Below are 24,408 nucleotides of genomic sequence, written 5' to 3'. Positions count from 1 at the left end.
GGTTTGATTAGGCAAGCAGCTCCTTAAAAGATCAATCTGCAGTCCCATTGGGACCTAACTGCCCTGGGACTGTTGCGTCCCCGTCCCGATATTATACAAGGGAGATTGTCCTGAGGATAGTCCTTCCTCGGATCCCAGGTCTAGCCCCATCCCTCGATGACTACAAGCCCCAGAATTCACTTCCTACTATCCTGACTTGGCTAGCTTCTGGTGTACAGTGTTCCCAGTCGCAATAGCAGCTCCGATTTCCTCCACGCTGAGGGTGGTACTGAACGAAGGACCATAGATTTAGAGCTGGTAGTCCAATCTATTCGTTTTACATTTGAGGAGAGTATTGTTCCCATTTTACATTTTGGGAAACTGAGGCCCAGAAAAGTGAAGTGATTTGAGAAGTAGTAAGAGATCAGAGACAGGAATAGAATAATAGCTCCCGTTTCTCCATAGAGCTTTAAAGTTCTCAAAACACTTTCTTCACCACAATTCTGTGAGGTTGGTAGTGTATCATTAGTCCCAATTTAACATAGGAGAAAATTGTGGCTCAGAAAGAGGAAGTTAGTTGCTGAATACCAAAGGCATAGTCAGGATTTGAATCCAAGTTTCCCCATTCCAGTCACTTCTCTTTCTACAGTAAGTGGCAACCTTTCTAAAAGCCCGAGAAGGCTCTGTGAATCAGACAGGACTCTCACTCTCTTCTTAACTCTTTGTAGTCTGGTTTCTGACTTCATCATTCAACCAAAACTTTGTTTATCAGAAACTTACTCTCTCCAAAGTTACCAATGATCTTTTAATTTTCAAATCTAATGACCTTTTCTCAGTCCTCATCCTTTTTTTTTTTTTTAATCTTTCTGTAACCTTTGACACTGTTGATCGCCCATTTCGGCTTTATACTCTCTTCTCTCTAGGTTTTTATGACACTGCTCTCTCCTGGTCATCCTTCTACCCGTCTGCTTGTCCCTTCTCTGTATTCTTTACTTGATCTTCATCCAGGTCATGCCCACTAACCTTGGGTGTCTCCTAAGACCCTGACCTGGGTCTGTTTCTCATTCTCCTTCTATACGATTTCACTTGGTGATCTATGTCAGTACTTCTGAGATGCACCTATCCAACCCCTAACCTTTCTCCTTTTAGCACTGGGCCACCACATGCCAGAATTATCCAGGAAGCTCATCAAACACAAAAGACCAGATATGTGAATTTCCATGTTCCTGGAGTCCCTGTAAATTTCCAGGGAAGTTTTGGGTACATGCTTTCTGAAATGGCTCTTATAGGCCAATTCAACTTTGCTATCCAAGGGTAGAACACATAGCATTGAAATGGTAAACTAAAGGGTCAAGAGAAACAGAAGAGAGGAGGGGGATTTGAAAAGAGGAATAGGAGGCCTAAACAGGTGTGATAGACTAGGAAAGCAGGGTAGAATGAAATTACTAGAGGTCGCAATAACGACAAAATTTTGGTTTAATAAGATGAGCTACAAAAACAGATAAAAAGAGAAATTTTAAAAACATTTATTATAATCTTAACAATATTTCAATATACCAAAAAGAAGATTGAATATGAAACCACAAACTTCAACTACATCTTATTTTTTAAAGATATGTGTGTGTATTCAGTTTTTAAAAAGTAATAACAAAACTGCCTTGTTTATAGGAGAGGAGCAGAGTTATGGATTATAGAAGCAGGACACTTATGGGGGTTGATGATCAGATTAAGAAAATGACTATCCCTGGTTCCTGTGGATAGATGGGGTAGAGTGGAGGTGTGCCTCATGGGAGCTGAAAAGGATGAAGTTCTGGGAAGCAAAGGACATCAACTTGTCAGTTTAAGTTCCCTAGTATAAGGTTGGGATGGGCTGGATGAAAAAACTATATGCCAGGTACCTGACCCCTTCAGAAAGGAGAGAGAATGACCTAGGAGCCCATAGATGACTGCCATCATGATCAAGGAAGCATGAAAGGAGAGGTTGCTGAGTGATGGAAGGGAGAGGACCTGGAAATGGCATAAGGACCTGGAGGTATGCTTACTCCTCTTGGCCCAGTGTGTTGAGGGGTTGGGAGTAGTGGTGAGAAAAGTCCCATGTAGTACTGGAGAGGGTGACCAGGGCTTCAGTGTCTTCTGTAAAAGATGGGTTTTCATGATGGTGGGAATGTAAAAGAATCATGAGAGGAAGAAAAATACAAAAGGTGGTTTGTTAACAATAGAATGGGAGTTGCATAGGACAAAATGGAAAGGAAAAGTAGAAATGGGGATAGAAACATGGTAGAGTTCAGCTGGGCTGCCACAGATGTTGTGTTTTTTAATTAAGCTAAAACAGTGTTTTTTAAATTAATTGCTATTGCACTAGTTTTGGCAGTGAACATATTATTTTATTAATATGATATATGAGTAAAGAATTGACTGTATGGCAGAGAAAGCAGGGAGAGAGCTTCAGCAGGAGAAAAGCCCCAAAAGACCCATGCTGTCTCTGAGACTCAGCACATGGTCTCAAGGGGACCTAAGAGAGTTGAGAAGACCTACACTGTCCTAAGATCTTGGGAGAGCCAAGCCAAGAGTGCATTCAGAGAGAGAGAGTCAAGTACCAGGCAAGAGAGCATTCCTGGTGTGGCCTAGGGTTTTATCCTCTTTTGATAGAGGTGAGTCATTATACATTGATCAAAGCTACTTGGTTAGCAATTCCATTGGTTGACAATGCTTGAGGGGCAGCAAGGTGGCACAGTGGATAAAGCACTGGCCCTGGATTCAGGAGTACCTGAGTTCAAATCTGGCCTCAGACACTTGACACTTACTAGGCATGTGACCCTGGGCAAGTCACTTAACCCCCATTGCCCCACAAAATAAAAAAAAAAAACAACCAAAAGACAATGCTTGAGAGTGGTCTAAATGAAAATGAACTCTACCGATGACTTCAGGGAGAAGTGGCTCACCCAAGTTGCTTAAGGCAAAGTCCATTATCAAGGTGTGGTTTGATTCCACTGAGCTAGAAAAAAGAGTCTATCTCCATTTCTTTTGTTCCTTTGGGTTTGTCCCAAATAAGATCTTGGAGAACAGGACTTTCTGGAGTAGGGGGAGAAAGGACTGACAAAACTGATCTCTGGGTCCCCCAAGAAATCCATTATTAATTATTTTTATCTCACAATGTATATGAGGAATGACTGGGAAAGGGGGCTTTTGTGTAGGGAGGTACTAGGATTTTGAATCATTGAGGGTCCAGTAGACCATAGTTGTAGGATCTGGACCTGTAAACCCATTTTCTAGCCTGTTCTTTCCGGGGCAGCTAGGTGGTATAGTGGTATAAAGCCCTGAATTCAGGAGTACCTGAGTTCAAATCCAGCCTCAGACACTTGACACTTACTAGCTGTGTGACCCTAGGCAAATCACTTAACCCCCATAGCCCCACAAAATAAAATAAATAAATAGATAGATAGATAAATAAATAAATGATCTCTCCTGTTCTTTCTCACTGAAATTTCTATTCTATTATCCGGTCTGTGAGAGGGGCCTTGTGTTCTAAGATGAAGGCTCTATTCAGTTCAGTGAGAAGCCAGTATGGTATAGTGGTATAGTGGTATAGAGACTGGCCTCAGAGTCAGGAAGACCTACCTGAGTTCAAGTTCCACTTCGTTACACAGATTGTCAATGTAAATTACTCGGCCTCTCAATGCCAGATGCAATGCAGAAGTTGCAGAGGTCTGGATCTGCATTGGTAGAGGAAGTATGTCTCTGGGACTACCCTACTCTGAAGAAATCACAGGTCTAATTAAAATAGGTGTAACAAGGGGCAACTAGGTGGCACAGTGAATAAAGTACTGGCCCTGGATTCAGGAGGACCTGAGTTCAAATCCAGCCTCAGACACTTGACACTTACTAGCTGTGTGGACTCTGGGGAAGTCACTTAACTCTCATTGCCCCGCAAAATTAAAAAAACAAACAAACAAACCAAAAACCAAATATGTGTAACAAGGTACAGTTCATAGCCTAAAGGAATTTAATCCCAATAGGGGGAGAGAACACATAGTAATAGAATTCCAAAATAAAATGAAGCAAAACTGTGGACTAATCTGGGTTTAGTTTTCTCTATGGTTGACTACAAATCTATGTAACCTGATCTATTTTCTCTTCTCTCCACTTTTACAACACCTACTATCTATTGGACATCACCAAGTGGGTACCCTATAGGTATGTAAAAAACAATATGGCCAAACCAGAACCAATTTGATTATTGGAGCCAAGGTGATAGAGTAACAGGAAGAAGTAAAGCAGAGCTTTCCACTATAAGTCCTCCACAAAGATCTAGCAAATGTATCAGACCAGATTCTGACTGGGAAATCCAAGAAAAAGGCACAGTGGAAAAAAAAAAAAGAAAAAAAAGGCACAGTGGGTTATTTTTCCAGGCCAGGTATAGATAGGGATACAGACATAGAGGTTGGCTGACACTGTAGATTAGCTCTCATCAGGAACAGTAAACCCTGCTGAGCATTCCAGAGTGGTGAGAGACTATGTGGGACCTTGATATTGTTCAGCATTCAGGAATAGGTTTCAACTGGCACCTCTGTTACTCAATAACAAATTCAGTGTCATAGATCTGAGGCCTTCTGAGGAAAGGAGCTGTGCCCAGGGTGGTATTCAAAGGTGAGGAGCTCTTGCGGGCTCTAAGCTGTGTATTGAGCAAGGAGCAAATTCAGCAAAAACCAAAACCCCAAAAAAACCAAACCCCAGTATCTGTGTGTCTATGACCCCAGGAGGAAAGTGGGGATGAGAAAAGGTATCTCAATTCTCAATTCCAGTGTCTGGCTCAGTCTGAAGCAAGAATAACTAGGTCTGTAATCCCAGATCAATTTTGTCACTCTAAATCAACAGAACTTTCCAATTGGCTGATAGTGATTTTAAGTCCAGGATTTATCTACTGGAATTCCAACAAGGGGCAAGACAATAGGTATGTTACTCAGACCCAAAAGATAGACCGGAAAGGGGAACAGTCACAATCAAAGTTTAGCCCTGGATTAGACCATTTCAACAGCACTAAAAGCTAGTCTGTTCCTGAGATCCCTATAATAACATAACACTCAATATCCAAGAAAGACCAGACATTCCCTTCCAGAAGGTTCACATAGCCTAGCACTATCTTAAAGTCTGAGGTCAGAAAGTAGGCTGGAAGATTGAGCAAACAAAAAAGAATCCCACTATAAAAATCTATTATGATGACAGGGCCAATTAACATACAAAATCCATAAGAAGAGAATGACTCCAAACATCTATGAGCAAAGTCTCAAAGGAAAACACAGTTTGGACATAAGTTTAAGTAGAATTCCTGGAATAGGGGCAGCTAGGTGGTGCAGTGGTTAAAGCACCGGCCCTGGATTCAGGAGTACCTGAGTTCAAATCTGGCCTCAGACGCTTGACACCTACTAGCTGTGTGACCCTGGGCAAATCACTTAACCCCCATTGCCCCTCAAAAAAAACCCAACAACAACAACCCCCCCACACACACAAAGAATTCCTGGAAGAGATGAAGCCAGAATTTAAAACAAAAAAGAATTTTAAAAGTTTTGTAAATGAAATAAGAGTGCTTGTAGAAAAAATTGAAAAGAAATTGGAATTATGGAAGAAAGGTTTCAAAAAGGAATTAACAACATTGCACAAGCAAAACTTTGCCTAAGCAACAAACTCCCTGAAAATTAGAGTGGGTCAAATATAAACAACAAGGATATTAAACCAAAGTCAAAAGCCTAAAAAATAGAAGAAAAACATAAACTAGTCACATGAACAATAAGATGGAATACTAGAAATCTTCTCCAATCCTCATGACCTCTTAAATCTCTCTAAAATATGAATTTTGTGCAATAGTTAAAGTAATTTTAGCAGTCCTCCAAATGAACTAACAGCAGCAGAGTTGTTCAGTTGTGCTCAATTCTTCATGACCCTACTTGGATTTTCTTGGCAAAGATACTGGAAGGGTTTGCCATTTCCTTCTCCAGCTCATTTTACACAAGAGGAAACTGAAGCAAATAGGGTTAAGTGACTTGCCCAGGGTCACACAGCTAGTAAGTGTCTGAGGCCAGTTTGAACTCTATTCACTGTAATACCCATCTGCTTATAACAATAGAGAAGGCTGTTCCTTATCCTTAACTCACTTAACATCCTGTCCCTGACAGCCCACTATGTGTAGGCAAGATGGTACAAGCTAATCCATGGGCTTGCAACAGAACTCTACCCTTCTTCCAAGTGCTATAGAAAACCAAAAAGCAGGGGTACTTTCTAACTATGGCAGTGCTCTGTGCTGCTACAAAGCTCATCCAGACAACTGAGAAACAGAGAGAATAGGGGTGAAGGGGCATGCGTGGCCGTGTGGTATTCCACCAAGCCTGAGGGAAAGAGACCAGCATTGGTCCCCCCAGAAGGCACTTAAGGCAGAGACTGAGGCTGGTGATATATGAATTTCCCAGGACAAGTAAAGGATGAGATGGCTTTGGAGTCCAGTCTCCAGGGAAATTGCTATCACAAGGGAAAGAATAAGAAGGGGAGTATTAGAGGAAAATTAGGAAAAATGACTAACATTACCAAAGATCTCAGAAGGAGGAAGATTCAATTAAAGACTTGGCCATAAGCAGATAGACCAACAGGAAGGCTATTAATAGCAGAAGAAAATATGATTTCCACATCAACTAAATGAGTCCAGATATCTCTGAATAAATACTGCAAGACAAAGAAAAATGAATCACTACCTGATGAGGAGAGGACTCTGTTGATTTCTAGAAGAGTATGGAACTAAAGTAGATATTTCTGAATGGTTTAAAGAGAAATAAATCATGAAAGCAGAATTTATGGCATGCATGGTAGAAATTATTGGCAGAATAGAAAAACTTGAATCCACAGTGCCAAGTCTCAACAATGAAACAAAAGAGGGAATCACTGAGTGGTCATGCAAACACATAGAAATAAAGAATACTCTGAAAGAAGAGAAGCAACAGTTAATAACATTAAAAGAGAATTTTATCTCCATATAAGCAATATAACCTTAAAGACAGGATACATAGAAACATCTTAAGGATTATGTCTCCCAGAATGAAAAATCAAAAAATCTGAATACCACAATGTAAGAAATTGTACAAGAAAACAACCCAGAACTTCTGAACATAGAAAACAAAGTACCCACAGAAAGAATATACAGATTGCCTCCAGAAAACAACCCTATAATGTAAACGCTAAGATACATAGTAGTTAAATGTAACACTTTCTTTTTAAAATGTAACACTCCCCCCCCATGAGGGTTAAGTGACTGCCTAGGGTCACACAGCTAGTAAGTGTAAAGTGTCTGAGGCCGGATTTAAACTCAGGTACTCCTGAATCCAGGGCCGGTGCTTTATCCACTGCACCATCTAGCTGCCCCTCAAATGTAACACCTTCAATGACATGCAATATATTCTGCAAGCAACCAGGAGAAACACCTTCAAATGTAAAATAATTCAAATTACCCAAAATAATTTCCCATGCTGAAAGCTGAAGGAGAAAATGGAATAATGTGTTTCAGAAAGCACTAAAACCCCAAATGCCATCCAAGGTGACATACTTTGCAAATCTGAATCTACTCCTTAATGAGAAAAAACAGACATTCAGTTAAAAATAGAGGCATGCAAAACATTTCTAGAAAGAAAACTGGACTTGAGCAAAATATTTACCTCTCAAAACATCCTAAACAACAGACATACAAGAAAGGTAAACAAACATAGCAACCAATGACCACAGAGGGACCATTAAAAGATTTCTTTCTAAAAGTACAGAAGGGTAGAAGGGCTAAAGGAGAAGAGAGAGTCAAATAGAAACAATGTAGTGAAACAGGCCTTTAACGCCATGTACTAAACCACTTAGCACCATACCTACACATGAATCAGTGCTTTTGTGGGACTAAATTTCAGAAGACAGGGCACGTAAAAGGGAAGTGGAAAGGAAGAAGATAGGTAGGTATCCTTTTCAAGTCAAAGTTTAGCCATGGAAGGGAAATCACTCCTGTATTCTCTCAGGAAGAAAAAAAAAATTTACAGGAAATTGAGGAGACAAAAAGAGGAATTGAAATAGGGGAAAAGAAATGAAGAATCTTGTTTTCAGTTGTGGGAGTGGATATATATTGCTGATGAATGCTCCCATGGGAGAAGAGAGAAAACCTATGAAGAGAGTGGTGAACAATACAATGGGCATAATCTGCAGGAGTGTGGTTCTTAGAGACCACTTATCTTGTCCCAGAAGGGGAATCAGAGCTCCTGAAGGAAGGTGGCCCCCAGAAAAGTGTGAGGGCATGGACCCCTGGAGGAGATTTCATGACAAATGGAGGGAAAAATAACCATGGGGGGGGCAGCTAGGTGGCGCAGTGGATAGAGCACCGGCCCTGGAGTCAGGAGTAGCCTGAGTTCAGGTCTGGCCTCAGACACTTAACACTTACTAGCTGTGTGACTTTGGGCAAGTCACTTACCCCAATTGCCCTCACTAAAAAAAAAAAAAGAAAATAACCATGGGGGAAGGCAAAGGTTAATAATAAACAGACCATCAGGGAAATAGGAAATTCCTACCATAGAGAAATATCCTTTCTATCACCCACAGGACCTAGTCTTTTTGAATGAGGCACAACAGAAAAGTGGGATAGGGTACAAGACAATAACATAGATACTATTTAGAAGAAGGAACCCAAAACAGGTACCTGAGAAGGCTTTAATTTCTATGACAGATACAGAGACTAAAGAATAACTAAGTATGAGATTCATGAATCAAAGAATAAAAGTCTAGAATAGACAGGAGGGAAGATAAATAATGAAGAGAAAAAAGAAAATAAATCTCTATTTTCCCTGGCTCTGAGATGGGCCTAAGGATGTTTGTTTCTGTTCATGCCTTTGTTTTCCTCAGTTTCCAGTACTGGGAGGTGATCCCACAGGATTGAGAATTTGAGCCATAGGGATGTTAGAGCCCATTATAGGCCAGCCAGCCCAACATGGAAGTTCTAAGAAGTCAGGGCGCCTGGGACTCAAGCCCAAGGTGACTCTTGGACTTGGAACTGGGACTAGTGCTCTATGGCAACCAAGCTAAGCTATGAACCTAATCCTCTTCCCCTCCACAGAAACAGAGGTGGTACAAAAGGGGAAGATTATGCCTCTCACATGATGGAGGAGTAAGTAAGTATATTTGTGATTCTATCTTTGAGAATTTCTTTGTAAAAGTGAAAAAAGTACAAAAAAAAATTTGAAAAACTAACAAAAAAGTTGAAAGATGAGATAGGAAGGGGAATTTTGCCTGACTACTTAATTAGGGGAAGAAAAAAATTAAATTACCAATTAAAAGGAGAGAAAGAAAAAAAATAATTTATAAGTAAATAAAACTCCAAAACTAGGGAAAAGGGTAACAAATAAGGGAGAATGAAAGTTGAGAAGACGAGGAAGAGGGTCGGTGGGAATAGGGTTGCCCTAAAACAGATTAAACTAAATTAAAGGGACAAAGGAAGAGGGAAAAATCCTAATGTGGGAGGAAGAAACAGTTTCTTCTCTTTAAATTGAAAGAACTCTAAAGTCATTTCCAGGTAGAGATATTAAGATGATGCTAAACTATTAGCTCCTTGAGAGGGGAAACTGTTATCATATTTTTCTCCTCTGTCCTCACTCACATCACACTTTGTTTATGCTTCTCATATGTTCCTCTAGAACTCAATCAACAAATGTGGATCAAATTTGTAAGGAATTGTGATTTGGGGTTTCCATGACTCCATCTTTGCTTCATTATGGTCAGACTGAAATGATGTAATCTTGAAAAGCCTAAGAGAAGATGGGGGGTACTTGAAGAGATTATAGAACAAACAAAAGGAACTCTGATCAGATTTGTCTTGTATATTAGGTGGGACTGAATAACACAAAGAACATTTATTGAGTCAAAGTATCCAACAAAGTACTTAAGCACCACCTAGGAGTTCCCCAACGTCCATATGGACCTGGCCAATTATAAGGGGACAGCCCAGGGGGTATGTTGAACCAATTGTGAGACTCAGCATGGCTAAGAACCTCCCTTTCTGTGGGAGAGGCAGGAAGGGGAAGAGAGAATTCTGGAGAAACAGGGAAAAAAGTGAGAGAGAGAGGAGCTGGTGGTGGTTGACCTTCGGACCAAACTGGGAGACAGTGCACAGCTGATTCTCCTTGGAACTACAGATTCCAGGTGGTGGTGAGTTTGTGTTATTGAAGCGAGGCTGCCTCTTTAGGCCAGCTGACCTGGAAACAAGTTTAGGGTTTGAGTCAGTTTTTGTTCGAGGCCAAGCTGTTCTGAGTAGCTGAGGAAACAGAGCTTATTCGAGGTACCTGGGGACCTTTTACCCTAGAGATTTAGATTCTAACCATCTGGAAGTGGGTCATATCTTTCTCTAACCCCTTTCTGCTATTGTTCCTGGCTCTATTAACGTCATTGTGTGTTGTAAATTTGTTCCCATTATAAAATCCTGATTTGTTTGTGGGAAAGAGAGGCTGTTAATCTCGCTTTCTTATCATCTTAGTAAAATAACTAAAAAAAGGCAATTTGGAAGAGAGGAACGCTGGGCCTATAGGTCTCCCATTATTTTCTGAGTCCCATATTATGGCGAGCCGCCCAACTCTCCCCATACTGTTAAGGCTAAAATTCTAGCTAGACTGTCTAAAATCTAATGAGTAGTCACCAATAAATTATAAGCTTTAGCAAGAGTTAGACTTTTAAGCATGTATTTTTATTTTTATTTTTTAATGTATTTATTTTATTTTTGCAGGGCAATGAGGGTTAAGTGACTTGCCCAGGTCACACAGCTAGTAAGTATCAAGTGTCTGAGGTCAGATTTGAACTTAGGTCCTCCTGAATTCAGAGCGGGTGCTTTATCCACTGCACCACCTAGCTGCCCCCTTTTAAGCATTTATTAAGGAGAATAAGAATTTGGTAAAGAGAGAGAGAAAGGCCTACATTCATCTATCTATTAAAGGGAGAGCACATTTCTCACTCCTTCTCCACAGCGTCCTCAGGAAAGAGAGAGAATCAGAGCGCCAGCTTCCCCCTCTTCCTCCCACCAGCAAACGTCACTTCCTGACGCCAAAGAAAAGACGCATGGTCTTGCCCTCAGAGTTGTTCACCTCATTTCTACAGTAAGTCTCCAGCAGGTGGCATCATTCCAATCGTTACAATACCAAATTTGGCCCAAACAAATTCCTATTATCTGCAAAGCAAGATGCAAAACGCTGGGGGACATGACATCGTCCATTAAATTTCTTTGTTATGTGGGATGGCTCTCTGAGAGGAATGGGAGGAGTTTAGGTAGATATTAACATGATATAAAAACAAAGGATATCAATAAAATTATTATTATTATTTTGTTGTTGTTGGGGCAATGAGGGTTAAGTGACTTGGCCAAGATCACATAGCTAGTGTCAAGTGTCTGAAGCGGAATTTGAATTCAGGTCTTCCTGAATCCAGAGCCAGTGCTTTAACCTCTGTGCCACCTAGCTGCCCCCAATAAAATTATTTTTTAAAGATGACATAGTCCTTGCCTCATAGGGCTCATGGTCTAATATAATAGAATAAAAGTATTTATTCTGAACTACTATGTGCAAGGTACTGAGGATACATTGAAAACAATCCTGCCCTCAAGCAGCTTACATTCTTCTGGGGAAATATAACACATAAACCGATAAGTATCTACAAATATAATGGTAATAATGAGGAGAGGCTCCCCTCTTATCTGTTCTCCCTAGAACACTCTCATCTGTGGAATAGAGCTGAGCTGAATTCCCCTGCGACTTCTAGTGACTTCATTTGAGTGGTGGCAGTAACAGAGGTAAGGAAGGGATATATCTGAGAGATGTTCCAAAGGTCAAATAGATAGGCCTTGGGGGCAGCTAGTTGGTGCAGTGGATAGAGCACTGGCCCTGGATTCAGGAGGACCTGAGTTCAAATCCAGCCTCAGACACTTGACGCTTACTAGCTGTATGACCCTGGGCAAGTCACTTAACCCCAATTGCCTCAACAACAACAACAAAAATAAATTAATTAATTAAAAAACTTTTAAAAACAACAAAAAAACAACAAAACAAACAAACAAAAAGGGGGCAGCTAGGTGGCACAGTGGATAGAGCACTAGCCCTGGAGTCAGGAGTACCTGAGTTCAAATCTGGCCTCAGACACTTTACACTTACTACCTGTGTGACCCTGGGCAAGTCACTTAACCCCAATTGCCTCACTAAAAAAACAACCACCAACAACAAAAACCAAACAGATAGGCCTTGGCAACAGAGTGGATTTGGGGATGAGAGAGAATGAAGAATCCAGATGATACTTAGGTTTGAGCCCAGGGGAATGAGTAGATGATGGTGCCCTTGACAGTAACAGGGAAATCTAGAAGTGGAGATGGTTTAGGGTGAAGGATAATGAATTCAGTTTTGGAATGAAGGAATCTGATAGGTAGGGAGTGAAACAGGATACTTAGTGATGTGTAGAAAACCTAGAAGGAAGAGTTGTATCAAGAAGTAGGTGTCAAAGTGACAACACTGTCAAAGGCTGCAGAGAGGTCAAAGAGAATGAGGATGAAGAAAAGGCCATTGGATTTGGTAATTAGGAGATATTAGTAACTTTGGGGAGAGAGCAGTTTTGGTGGAATGACAAGGTTGGAAGCTGGATTGTAGGGGGTTAAGAAAAGAGAAAATGGAGGCATTCAATGTTTAGCCACAAAGGGCATAAGATATAGGATGATAATTAGCAGGGCTGGAAGGATCAAATGAAGGTTTTTTGAAGATGGAATTGTAGGAAGGGACCAGATTGTAAAGGGTTTTAAATGCCAGAGGATTTATATTTTTATCTGGAGGTAATACAGAGCCACTATATTTTGCTGAATAGTGGAGGGCAGTGACATGGTCATTCTTTTCTTAATAATAATAATAATAATAATAATAATAAACATTTTTATTTAAAGTTTTGAATTCTAAATGCTATCTCTCCTTTCCTCCCTCTCCTGCTTCTCCCTGAGGCCATAAGCAATCAGATATAGGTGACAGATTGGAATGGAAAGAGACTTGTGTTAAGAAGAGAGAACTCTTTAGAAGAGGTGAGGTTTTGGAGGCAAAGATAGTGAGTTCTGTTTGGACATGTTCAGACTGAGATGCTTATTAGCTATGTAATTTGAGATTTCCCAAAAGATGTTGGTGATAAGAAGTTGGATGTCAAAAGAAAGGTTACAGCTAGATAAATGGTTACAAGAATCACTAGCATAGAGATAATAATTGAATCCATGGGAGCTGATAAACATAGATGACATGGGACTTAGGATAAATCAGAAGAAGTTTCTCCTGTGAGAAGCAAAACCAGAGATGACGAAATAACATGACAGACATATCAAGGAATCAAGAGACTATTAAAGTTTAGATTGACCAAGTAGATATCAGGACAGAGACACCTAAGAAGTAAGGGGAGATAGTAGGAAAGTCAATTAGGCATGGCTACTACCTGACCAGAGCTGGGAGACAGAGATAACCCCAAGGTCAGGACCATCATTTCCAAAAATCCCTTTTGACTCTGTGATGTTTAAAATCTAAATGTGATGTCTAAAAAATCTAATGTGCGGTCCCCTTAAATTAGAAGCTTTAGCACTAGTTTTGGGGCATTAAGCATTTATTAAAATATACTAGGTATTAGAAAAAAAAAGAACACGTGGAGTTAAGAAAAGGCTTATCTAGCCTAGAATTCCAGCCTGGTCTGGTTCTTCCTCAAGTCCTCCACTATGAGCCTGCTTCAACCACAGACTGAGTGTGGAAGCTTTTCTTTGTTTTTTTTTTTTTTTTTTTGCAGGGCAATGAGGGTTAAGTGACTTGCCCAGGGTCACACAGCTAGTAAGTGTCAAGTGTCTGAGGTCATATTTGAACTCAGGTCCTCCTGAATCCAGAGCTGGTGCTCTATCCACTGCACTACCTAGCTGCCCTCGAATGTGGAAGCTTTTTATAGGTCAAGAGCAGAGGCAGTCGTTACACACTGCTTCAAGCTGATTGGTAGTCCATTGGTTCACTGGACTTGAAGGTGGTCTCAAGTTGAGTTCAAAGTCCTTAGCTTCTGAGAACAATACCTTCTTAAGGGCTGGTCAGGTATGGTTACAATCTAATTAACTTGAAGTAGGCTAATCTGAAGTCAATCACTCTCACTTAATTCAATTAGTTTAGATTAATCTCCAGGTGAGTCTTTGAGTATCTGCCAAATCCCATTATTTTCTCACAACTTTCAGGAATATGACAAGCATCTAAGTTTTCTCCACCCACCCCAAAAGTTTTCTCCACCCACCTTCTTTTCTGGGAGGAGAATGGTTTTAAGCCATTCTCCCTGAGGGTTGAAGTCTTTGACTTCCCACTCAGTCACTTTCTTTTCTTTTCTTCCTTCCTTCCTTCCTTCCTTTTTTTGGGACAATGAGGGCTAAGTGACTTGCCCAGGATCACACAGCTAGTGTCAAGTGTCTGAGGCTGAATTTGAACTCAGGTCCTCCTGACTCCAGAGCTGGTGCTCTATCCACTATGCCACCTAGCTATCCCCTGGTTCACTTTCTCTAGTGCCAAATAAAAAACCATTTTAATTCTAATTGGACTGTGTGAGCATGTAATTCTTTACTGAGGGCTACCTAAGAGTCACCTACTTTCCCTGTGACATTACCAACTAGACAGAATAGAGGGAGAAGAGAAGCAGGGTCCTGGTCCTTATGGGATGCCTAGGGTTGATAGGTTTGACCTGGAGGAAGAGCCCACAAAGGAGGCTGAGGAGGGGTCAGATTAGAAAGAGAGCTACAAAAGAACATTGTCATTAAAACTTTGAGAGAAGGGGCAGCTAGGTGGCCCAGTGGATAGAGCACCGGCCCTGGAGTCAGGAGTACCTGAGTTCAAATCCGGCCTCAGACACTTAACACTTACTAGCTGTGTGACCCTGGGCAATTCACTTAGCCCCAATTGCCTCACTAAAAAAACAAAACAAAACAAAACAAAAAAAAACTTTGAGAGAAGAGAGAATCCAGGAGAAGAGGGTAATTAGTAGTTAATCAATAATATATTAAGCACCTACTAGGTGCTAGGCACTGTGGATACAAAGAAAGGTAAAAGACATTTCCTTCTCTCAAGGAGCTCACAGTCTAATGGAGGATATAACATGTGAGTAACTATGTACAAACAAGCTCCATACAGGATAAATTTGAAGTTATCAGCAGAGGAGAGGTACTACAATTAAAGGGGAACAGGAAAGACTTCCTGTAAATGGTGGGAGTACATTAGCTGGAACTTTAAGGAGGCCAGGAATCCAGGAGGCAGAGATGAGGAGGAAGAGCATTCCAGGTCCTGAGAATGGGTAGTAAAAATGCCTGATTTTTTTTTTTTTAGTGAGGCAATTGGGGTTAAGTGACTTGCCCAGGGTCACACAGCTAGTAAGTGTTAGGTGTCTGAGGCCGGATTTAAACTCAGATACTCCTGAATCCAGGGCATATACTCTATCCACTGTGCCATCTAGCTGCTCCTGAAAATGCCTGATTTTGGGAGATGGAGTATCTTGTTTGGGGAAGAGCAAGGACACCAGCATCATTGGAGATTGCTGCTGTTGTTGTTGTTAAACCAATGACATGGCGGGGTGGGTGATATCTTGATTTGTAAGTGAACTGTATTTAAGTGAGGCAGGGCTGTGCAATGTCATCAATATCACTTTTTCCTCCAGAATCACTAGAGTTCCATCATCTTTTCAAACCAAGGTCTCAGTTTGTCTAAGGCAATGCCCATTCAGTGATTAAAGACTAGGTTAGAATTGAGACAAAAGATAGCTTAGTTTGCCTGCCCAAAAGAATCAATCTGTTAGGGGACGAACCTCAGAGTTTTTGGCTAGAACAGAAAACAATTACTATTTTTCCACTCTGAGCCATCAAAACCCAAACGATGAGCAAGTGAGGCTTTATTGACCTGTCCTGAACGCCAGAGTGATTTGGGTTTAAAGGACTAGTCAAGTAGCTCCTTTTGAATCACAATAGGCTTTTTCAAAGCCTGTTTTTTCCGAGCTATATATTTCATCGGGCCCCACTCTCTCCTCCAGAGTCAAGAGTCCAGTGGCAAAATCAAAATCAAGATGAAGGTTGATGGGCAGCTAGATGGCGAAGTGGTTAAAGCACCGACCCTGGATTCAGGAGTACTTGAGTTCAAATCTGGCCTCAGACACTTGACACTTACTAGCTGTGTGACCCTGGGCAAGTCACTTAACTCCCATTGCCTGCAAAAAAAAAAATACAAAAAATACAAGATGATGGTTGATGGCTCAGCCACTGGAGAAGAGATGACAGAGATGTAGGAAAATGTAAGAATTTTGAAGGCTTGTGGTGAGGGTAGGGAGGAGATCATGAAGTACTTTGAATGCTACACAGAAGATTTCATATTTCATTTTGGAGATAATAGGAAGCTACTGGAGTTTGAATTGGGCAAGGGAACAGGGACCGTCAGACTTGGGCTTCTGGAAGATAACTTTGACAGCTGAGTAAAAGGTAGATTGGATTGGGCAGAGGTGAGGCAGGGAGATGAATCAGCAGATCTTTTCAATTATCCTAGTATGAGATAGTGAGGGTCTTCACTAGGGTGGTGTCATTGTCAAAGGGGAGAAGGGGGAATAATGTGAGAGATGTTCCAAATCCAAGGTTGGGGTTTGGCAAAGAATGATCAGTGATGGAGAAGGGAGCAAGAAGTTTGAATGTAGAAGGTATTGGAAGGGGCAGTTAGGTGGCGCAGTGGATAAAGCCCCAGCCCTGGAGTCAGGAGGACCTGAGTTCAAATCTGTCATTAGACACTTGACACTTACTAGCTGTGTGACACTGGTCAAGTCACTTAACCCTCATTGTCCCACCAAAAAAAAAAAAAAGAAGGTATTGGAAAGTTTGGATGTAGAAGATACTGGAAAGTCTAACTGATTCACTTAAGCAGTCAGGATGGAGAAGGGAACAGAGTGCAACCAATCATAGATATGATGGCTCAGGCAAGGACTGAAAGATAGAGTCAATGGAAGTCATAGTATAGAGAAGGAACAAGTGTTAGGATCATAAGGCAGAGGGAAAGATGGAATGAGAACATATTATGATCAGATGAAGGAATTTGAGAGTTCATGAATATAAACAAGTAGAAACACTTGTGGTTGATGACAAGATCAAGGGTATGACCATCTAAGATGTGTGTAGCAGTAGTGGAGTAGAGGAGTAAGTCATTTTCCTTCAGTAGACTGAATATCAGGGAAGTTAGGATGCTTCAGGGAGTATCAGTATGTATGTTGAAGTTTCCTAATATGAGAGCATAGAGAAAGCTTGTGAGCTAGGCAGGGAAATCATTGAGGAAGGAAGGAGGGTATATAAACAACAGATACCATAACCTTGTTTGGCTAATATCCTTAGATTAGCTCCCTTCAAGACTCTAGTTTCTTCTCCTAATCCTCCCTATTGTTAGTGCTTTCACTCTCCTTTAATTGTCTTATATTTATTCATCTGTATACTTGAGAGTTCAACAAGTGATAGTTGAATGGAATAGAAATTGAGTTGTTGAGATGGAAAATGTGGACAGAAACTGTCCTTTGCCTCTTTTGGTTTACCCAGAACTTAGCACAGTATTTATTGAATGTTTATTGAATGAATGAATGAAAGTGAAGAATAAAATTTGAGGGAAGGGATGAGGAGATGGGGCCAGAAGCCAAGGCCTGGCAGATAGAAGGCAGGATTCTCTACTGCCGCCAGGGGCTCTAAGGACCCACAGTAAATGTAAAACAGCAAGAGTAGGGCGGGTTTTTTTTATTTCATTGGGAACTACGTTTCCCAGAGGGCACCGGAGCGGCGTCCATACGTATCCTCCGTCTCCTCCCTTCTCCCTTTCTCCCCCCTCTGGGAGTAGCCGGCAACTTCACCTCGCGCCCAATTCTCGCGATCTCGACGGCTTTTATAAGGCCGACTTGTAGACTCCGACCAGCTTCGCTTTGCTTCTCTTCGCTGAGGTCCGTTTGGGTCTCGGCGCTACTTGCGTCATGGCCTCAGTTCGCCCCGTGCTTCGGTGCTTAGGGAGTTACGGGGGCCTAGAGCCTTGTTAGTCTCAGCTTCCTGTCCGTGGCGGAGCCTCGGGCTGCGGACGGTCTCTTTCCCCCTCTTTCCTCCATCCCACTCCCCTTCCTCACGGAAATCCAGCTGGTAAGAGATCCAGGGCAGGCGAGGGGCGGGGCAGGGAGGGCAGGGAGGGGGAGAAGGGCTGGCTGCAGGAGGGGTCAGTGTGAAATTTGTGTGTGTGTGTGTGTGGGGGGGGTTAGGGGTGTGATTCTGGGGCCTTTGGGGACAGGTGAGAGGGGCTGGAGTGTAAATGGGGGGTATGGATGCCTGCGGGGCTTCCTGTATGGGGGTGCTGCGTAGGGATGGGACTAGAGGGTTTTGAGGGTCGTCATGGATGGGGGAGGCGCTAGGGTATTTGTGGTTTTAGAGTGGCCTGTGGCTGTGGGGTCCTAGGATCCCTTTGCTTAAGGTTAGTAAAAGGAATTGTATAAATGGGGGATCGAGGTTTTGTGAACGTGTATGTTGGGGAAGATGCCATGGATAGAGGGCTGTTTGGGAGCTATAGAGTGGATGTGGTGAGGGGGGTAGTAGGGGGTATGGATGGAGATAGGCCTGAAAGCCTGTGGGTGTTGTGGAAAATATTGTGGAAAGGCTTGACGAGGGACGTGGGATGGGAGAAAAACAAGTGGTCTTGTTCCTCTTGCCTAGTTTACCTTCCTTCCCAGGGGGTGGGGAAGGTAGTCTGTGCATAGAGCTGGGAAGGATCTTAGGCTTGGAAAAAGGAGTGGAATTGAAACCTTTAGTGTGGAAATCCTGAGCCCTCCTAATGTCACAGACCGAGCCCAGGCCTTTGTTTTAATGATGTCTCAGTACTGTCTGGAATCATTTCCTGTGGCACATCCACACTAGGGTGTTTTAATTACTGCTGGTTCGTATGATTAGAAAGGCCTTGGAGGTAATGTGTGGCCTTATTGTGATTCTTGAACCATAACTAAGTCCAAAGTCAGGGTATTTTGAGATTCAGTGAACTCTGTTTCAGCAACTATTTTAATGGGTTCTCTGGTAGAACTGTTAGAGCACTTTTCAGAGACTCTTGTAACTACTGGGAAACAAACTCTAGTGTTGTCATTGAGTTTGTGTTTTCTTTTGGGGGGGCTTGGATGTTCCAATGGGGCTTTTTGTGTGTAAGATTTTGCGAGAGGACTTAGTAAAGGATTTTGACTTTGTTTTGCTTCTTAATTCTAGTCAGTAGAGCCTCTGCATGAGAGCTGCTTGGGACTCTCTGCTAGTTCATCACTAGCTGCAGAATGTTCCCTTTTGACACCTTTGTCCTATCTGCGTAACTTCCATAGACTTTCACCGTGGTAAGCAGATATTCTCTTTAACTATTTACACCATTCTGTTTTAATGTGGAGGGGAAACAGGTTAGCTCCTAGACTTGGTTCAAGGGTCCATAGTTTCCTCTGGGAGATGGTCTCTATAAATTAACCTTGGCTAAAAAAATTACCTTTACAGCTGACTGGGTGATAAGCCTCTCTCGACTTAATCTGGACAGGGAAGCAGATGTCAGTCACTGGACCAGTACTGCCTGGAATAGCTTAGAGCAGGATTTTTTTTTTTTTATATCCTGAATAAAAGTGAGCAGGAATTCTTAACGGATGTATTTCAGAGAGTCCATGAACTTGGAACTTTAAATATTTTCATAATTGTATTCTAATACGATTGGCTTTCTTTGTGATCCTGTGTATTTTTTCCAATTAAATGCTATTCTGAGATTTATAGACTTAACCAGATTGCCAGAGGGGGTATTTTGATACAAAAAAGGTTATTGGCCGGGTGAAAGATGATTGCATTGATTAGCTCTAAACCAATTTCCCATAGCTTGTGTTATTTAAGAATTCAGAGTCACCCCATTACTATGATCAGGCATCAAAGGGAGGGCTTTAGTAGAGCACTTTGACTCTGAAGTATTTCTAGTAGATGTCTTTATCATTTTTTTTCAGGGAATTAGCCATAAGTGGTGTATTTACATTGTGCTATTTTCAAGCTCATGTGTATTTGTAGAAGTATCAACAGTAATGTTTGTAGTATTTGTTTTGTTTCCCCAGCTTTCAGCATATGAAAATGCACTTTGTTATTTTTATTTGGTGACAGGGAATCAGAGTTCTGGATATCTATTTAGAGAAACACCGGGATCACAGTCTTTCATGGCATCATCCAGAGAGCCAGATGTACCTGGTAAACTCAGTTCTTTCTAGTAAAGTCATACGTTATCTGTTTGGTTGTTTAAGTTATTATGGAAGGAATCACTTCGTTTGAAGCTAAGGTTTTATTTGTAGACTCTTTATAGATTTAACAGGTTGGTTTTTAAAAAATTGTCTTATCCATAGAGAAAGTGGTTATCTTGATTTATGCTCTCACAGACTCACAGAATGTTAGAACAGGAAGGGACCTTGGAGAGAATTAAAAAAGGAGGACTAAATAGGGAAACTGAGCCCCAGGCAGGGGTATTACCTGCCTAAGAATATATAGCTGGTGACTAGTAGAAGCTGTCTAGGACCTAGATTACTGACTTTCAACTGTTATTTTCCATCAGACCAGGAAGTCTCCCATCCTTGATTCATATTTGCCTATTATTTACACTAGTTGCTGTAGGAAAATCTAGGGAACACCAGTCCCTACCCTGAGAGCTTCTGTATTTTTTTTAAAAAGGGGAAAACCCAGGCTCTCAAGAGCTTGTGCTTTGCTAGTCTACTGTGGGCTTCTGACCACAGAATAAGCTGTGGTAAGGATTGAGGTCAGATCTCAGGGAGAACTGACAGGTAATGAGGAATGGAGAACACTGGAACAAGTTGGTCCTGTCATTAGGGATAATCTGGATTTGGGCAGAGGCTGTGAAGAACTATTCATAGGAAGATGGATAAGATGAATTCAAAGTAAACCCCTTGCATTGGTTAGTAGGGAGATCTTAGAGGTTCATTTGACTTCAGGAAAGTGGAAGAGAGGATTTTTTGTCAGCTAATTAAAGATTTGTGACTGTCAAAACTTGTTCTATAAAGATTCATTTAGAAGTATGGTACTTGCTAATTCCAAAATGAGTATTATTAAACATAGTCATTCATAATCAAATTCAAAAGTGCATTTTTTTTTTAGCCTAATGATGGCTGGGGGAAAAACTTATGCTATGCTGATTGGTTATGAATTAGCTACTTTAGTTGAGATGATGATTGGATTTTTCATTGTTGTAATTTCTGGATCTATCCTAGACGGATAATTAAATTCTTGGTCCCTAGTGTCAACATATTTTTCTTTTTTGTCAAGTCAGCAAGTATCATTAAGTGCCTCCTATAGGCCAGGCACTGTGCTAAGTATCAGAATACAAAGAAAGGTAAACAGTCCCTGCTCTCCAGGATCTCACAGTCAGCAACTGGATATATACAGAATAAGTTGTCAATAATAAACAGAGGAAAGGCACAACTTTAAGGGGGATTGGGAAAGCCTTCTTGTAGAAAGTAGGGATTTGGGTAGGACTTTAAGGTAGCCAGGAGGGAAAGATGAGGAGGGAGAGCATTCCAGGCGTGGGGGACAGCCAGGGAAAAGGCACGGATTTGGGAAATGGAGTCTCTCGTGAGAGGAATGTCAAAGAATCTGATTTCACTGGATCAAAGAGTGAGTGTGAGTGTGTGTGTGTGTTTTGGAGGTGTAAGATTTAAGAAGACTAGAAATATAGGTGGGGGCTAGGTTTTGAATGCCAAACAGGATTTTATATTTGAACTTGGAGATTATAGGGAGCCATTAGGGGTTTTTTTTTTTTTTTTTTTTGGTGAGGCAATTGGGGTTAAGTGACTTGCCTAGGGTCACATGGCTAGTAAGTGTAGAGTGTCTGAGGCTAGATTTGAACTCAGGTCCTCCTGAATCCAGGGCTGGTGCTCTTTCCACTGAGCCACCTAGCTGCCCCAGGAGCCACTGGTTATTAAAGGGAGTTCAATACCACATATGCTGACAATAACCAGCTAATTGTTTTACTTTTACGGCTAAATTTAATTATTTCTAAATATAAGATAGCACAGGGCAGCTAGTTGGCACAGTGGATAGAGTGCTGGGCCTGGAGTCACGAAAACTCATCTTCCTGAGTTCAAATTTGGCCTTAGACACTTACTAGCTGTGTGGCCCTGGGCAAATCACTCATCATCTCTGTGCCTCAAGTTTCCTCATCTGTCAAATGAGTGGGAAAAGGAAATGGCAAACCATTCCTGTATCTTTGTCAGGAAAACCCCAGAAGAGTTGGACACATTTGAAAAAGAGTGAACAACAAATAAGATAGCTTTGTCAAGTAGTGTCAAAGGGTATCAAATAAACATTTGGGCTCTACCGCAGTGTCTTTTACAGTTCACTTCCAAGCTTAATCAACAAAGCGTCGTAGTATCACTGTGCTGGAAGGGACCTGAGAGGCCATCTAGTCCAGATCTTTAGTTTTACATGAGCATTATTTCCCTAGTTTGGAATCAGAATTCTAAATAACATTAACTTGGCCTGGTTGCATGTTTTTCACTTACTGTCACAGTGATTCCCATAATTGCCTTAGGGACTACTTCGTCTGGTGATACCCTAATTCATACTGTTTCACAGAATCGAAACTTGTCAGAACTGAAGAAATCTTAAAGATCGTTTGGTCCAACCCCTTAATCCTAGGTATAGAGAAACTTAAGGCACTTCTCATCTAGTCCTTGTGATTACTGATTGATAACTATTGCAGTTATTATGCTCTGTAGACTGAAAAGCAAACATTTCATCAGATTATTACTTAGTGCCTTACTGTTAACTGGCTAGCTGACAAACAAAATATGAAATCTAGTGGTATTTTACATTTGGAAATCTGTTGGTTTTCCAAATGCTTATTGTTGGGTATCTAGGTGTCTTGTTTAGTATAAGATCATAGTTCACCAGGCATTAAGCAAATTCATCTTTTAATCTAGAATCTAAATAAACAATCTTAATTTGAAGAGCAGGCTAATTAAATGAACTTTATATCCCTGGTTAGAAAACTTGTTGAAACCCTACCAAAGCATGAAAGAGGAAGCTGTCAGCTGAGAATAACCTTGGAATTAGGTAACAGTATAGTTGTTGCTTGTATCTCAGCCTTTCAAAGTTCAAATTTAGCAAGATTCCTTCAATTTATGCTGGATCATGTTGAAATGTGACAGCTTTTGCCAATGGAAGTGAACCTTGGTTGGTATTGCAATGTGTTCCCCATCCCAGATAATTCTGAACACTTAAAATTAGACATTGAATTGTTATATTTGAAGAAGGTTCTGACACAGATCATGCTGAATACTTTTTGGAGATGTTTACCAAAAGCAGATGTCAACTTTTATTAATTCTTTTTTTTAAAGTAATTTTTAATGTGGCTTTGATAGCCCTAGGGAAGTACTTGTGGTGGAGTTGGGAAATCACCTGTATTTGGGTACAGTGGTCTTTGATGAGGATGTTTTATGTCACCTGCCATAGAATGACTCTTGATAGTTTTTCTTGTGGACAATCTGTTATATAAAGTCATAGGATTTAGGGGCAGCTAGGTGGCGCAGTGGATAAAGCACTGGCATTGGATTCAGGAGGACCTGAGTTCAAATCCAGCCTCAGACACTTGACACTTAACTAGCTATGTGACCCTGGGCAAGTCACTTAACCCTCATTGCCCTGCCCCCCCCCCCACCAAATTGGAAACTCAAACTATAAAGTCATAGGATTTAGAGCTGGAAGGGACCTTACAGATCATCTAGTCTAATTCTCATTTTACAGATGAGGAACCAGGGGCCCACAGAGGGGAAGGGGACTTTGTATTAAGATATTCATGTAGTAAGTATCAGAGCGCCTATAAATCCTCTAAATCCCCCTAGTCTTTATACTCTGGTGCTGCTGCTTTGCAGTGGCAACATTTGGATTTTCCATTTTTCTTTCCTCTACTTTGACTGTAGGGAGAATCAACATATTAAACTTCTTCAAAATGGAATATGACTGTACACTAGCTGATGTACTACTGCATGTGTTCCTCATTATGGACATCTTTGTTCTTAGCTATTGAGCACAGTGCAGGTGGGCTTCTAGGCAAGATGTCTTTGCCAATTGGAATGCATCGTCGGGCATTCAGTTATGATGATGTCCTGGAGGATCCCACACCGATGACTCCGCCTTCATCTGACATGTGCAGTAAGGTTCTGTGGAAAAAGCCGGTCATCCCAGATCGGAAGTACCAACAGCTTTCCAAGGTATTTAATAGCTGTTGTTTTATGTAGAGCTTAGTACCTCTCTATCCTTTTAAGAATGGGAAAAATTTGAGGGCTAGAACAATTGGGAAGTGACAG

The 24,408-nt window shown here is 41.3% G+C and overlaps 1 protein-coding gene across 3 annotated transcripts in view; it reads left to right on the top strand.

The window, feature by feature from the left end:
* Positions 1-17,893: 17,893 nt before the first annotated feature.
* KIAA1191 (KIAA1191 ortholog) overlaps positions 17,894-24,408 on the top strand; it is a 46,016-nt gene continuing 39,501 nt past the window's right edge. The window contains exons 1-4 of one of the 3 annotated variants that reach the window (XM_043988115.1): positions 17,894-18,190; positions 19,292-19,410; positions 20,201-20,284; positions 24,122-24,312. In XM_043988115.1, coding sequence (XP_043844050.1) covers positions 20,254-20,284; positions 24,122-24,312 — 222 coding nt within the window. In that variant the 5' untranslated portion in view covers positions 17,894-18,190; positions 19,292-19,410; positions 20,201-20,253. The remainder of the gene's footprint in view (positions 18,191-19,291; positions 19,411-20,200; positions 20,285-24,121; positions 24,313-24,408) is intronic. The other 2 variants (XM_043988116.1, XM_043988117.1) reach the window with 2 other exon arrangements.

This window comes from Dromiciops gliroides, chromosome 2, assembly GCF_019393635.1.
Source record: "Dromiciops gliroides isolate mDroGli1 chromosome 2, mDroGli1.pri, whole genome shotgun sequence".
NCBI lineage: Eukaryota > Metazoa > Chordata > Mammalia > Microbiotheria > Microbiotheriidae > Dromiciops > Dromiciops gliroides.
Note: the sequence above shows the minus strand (reverse complement) of the source record. Positions and strands in the feature narration are given on the sequence as shown.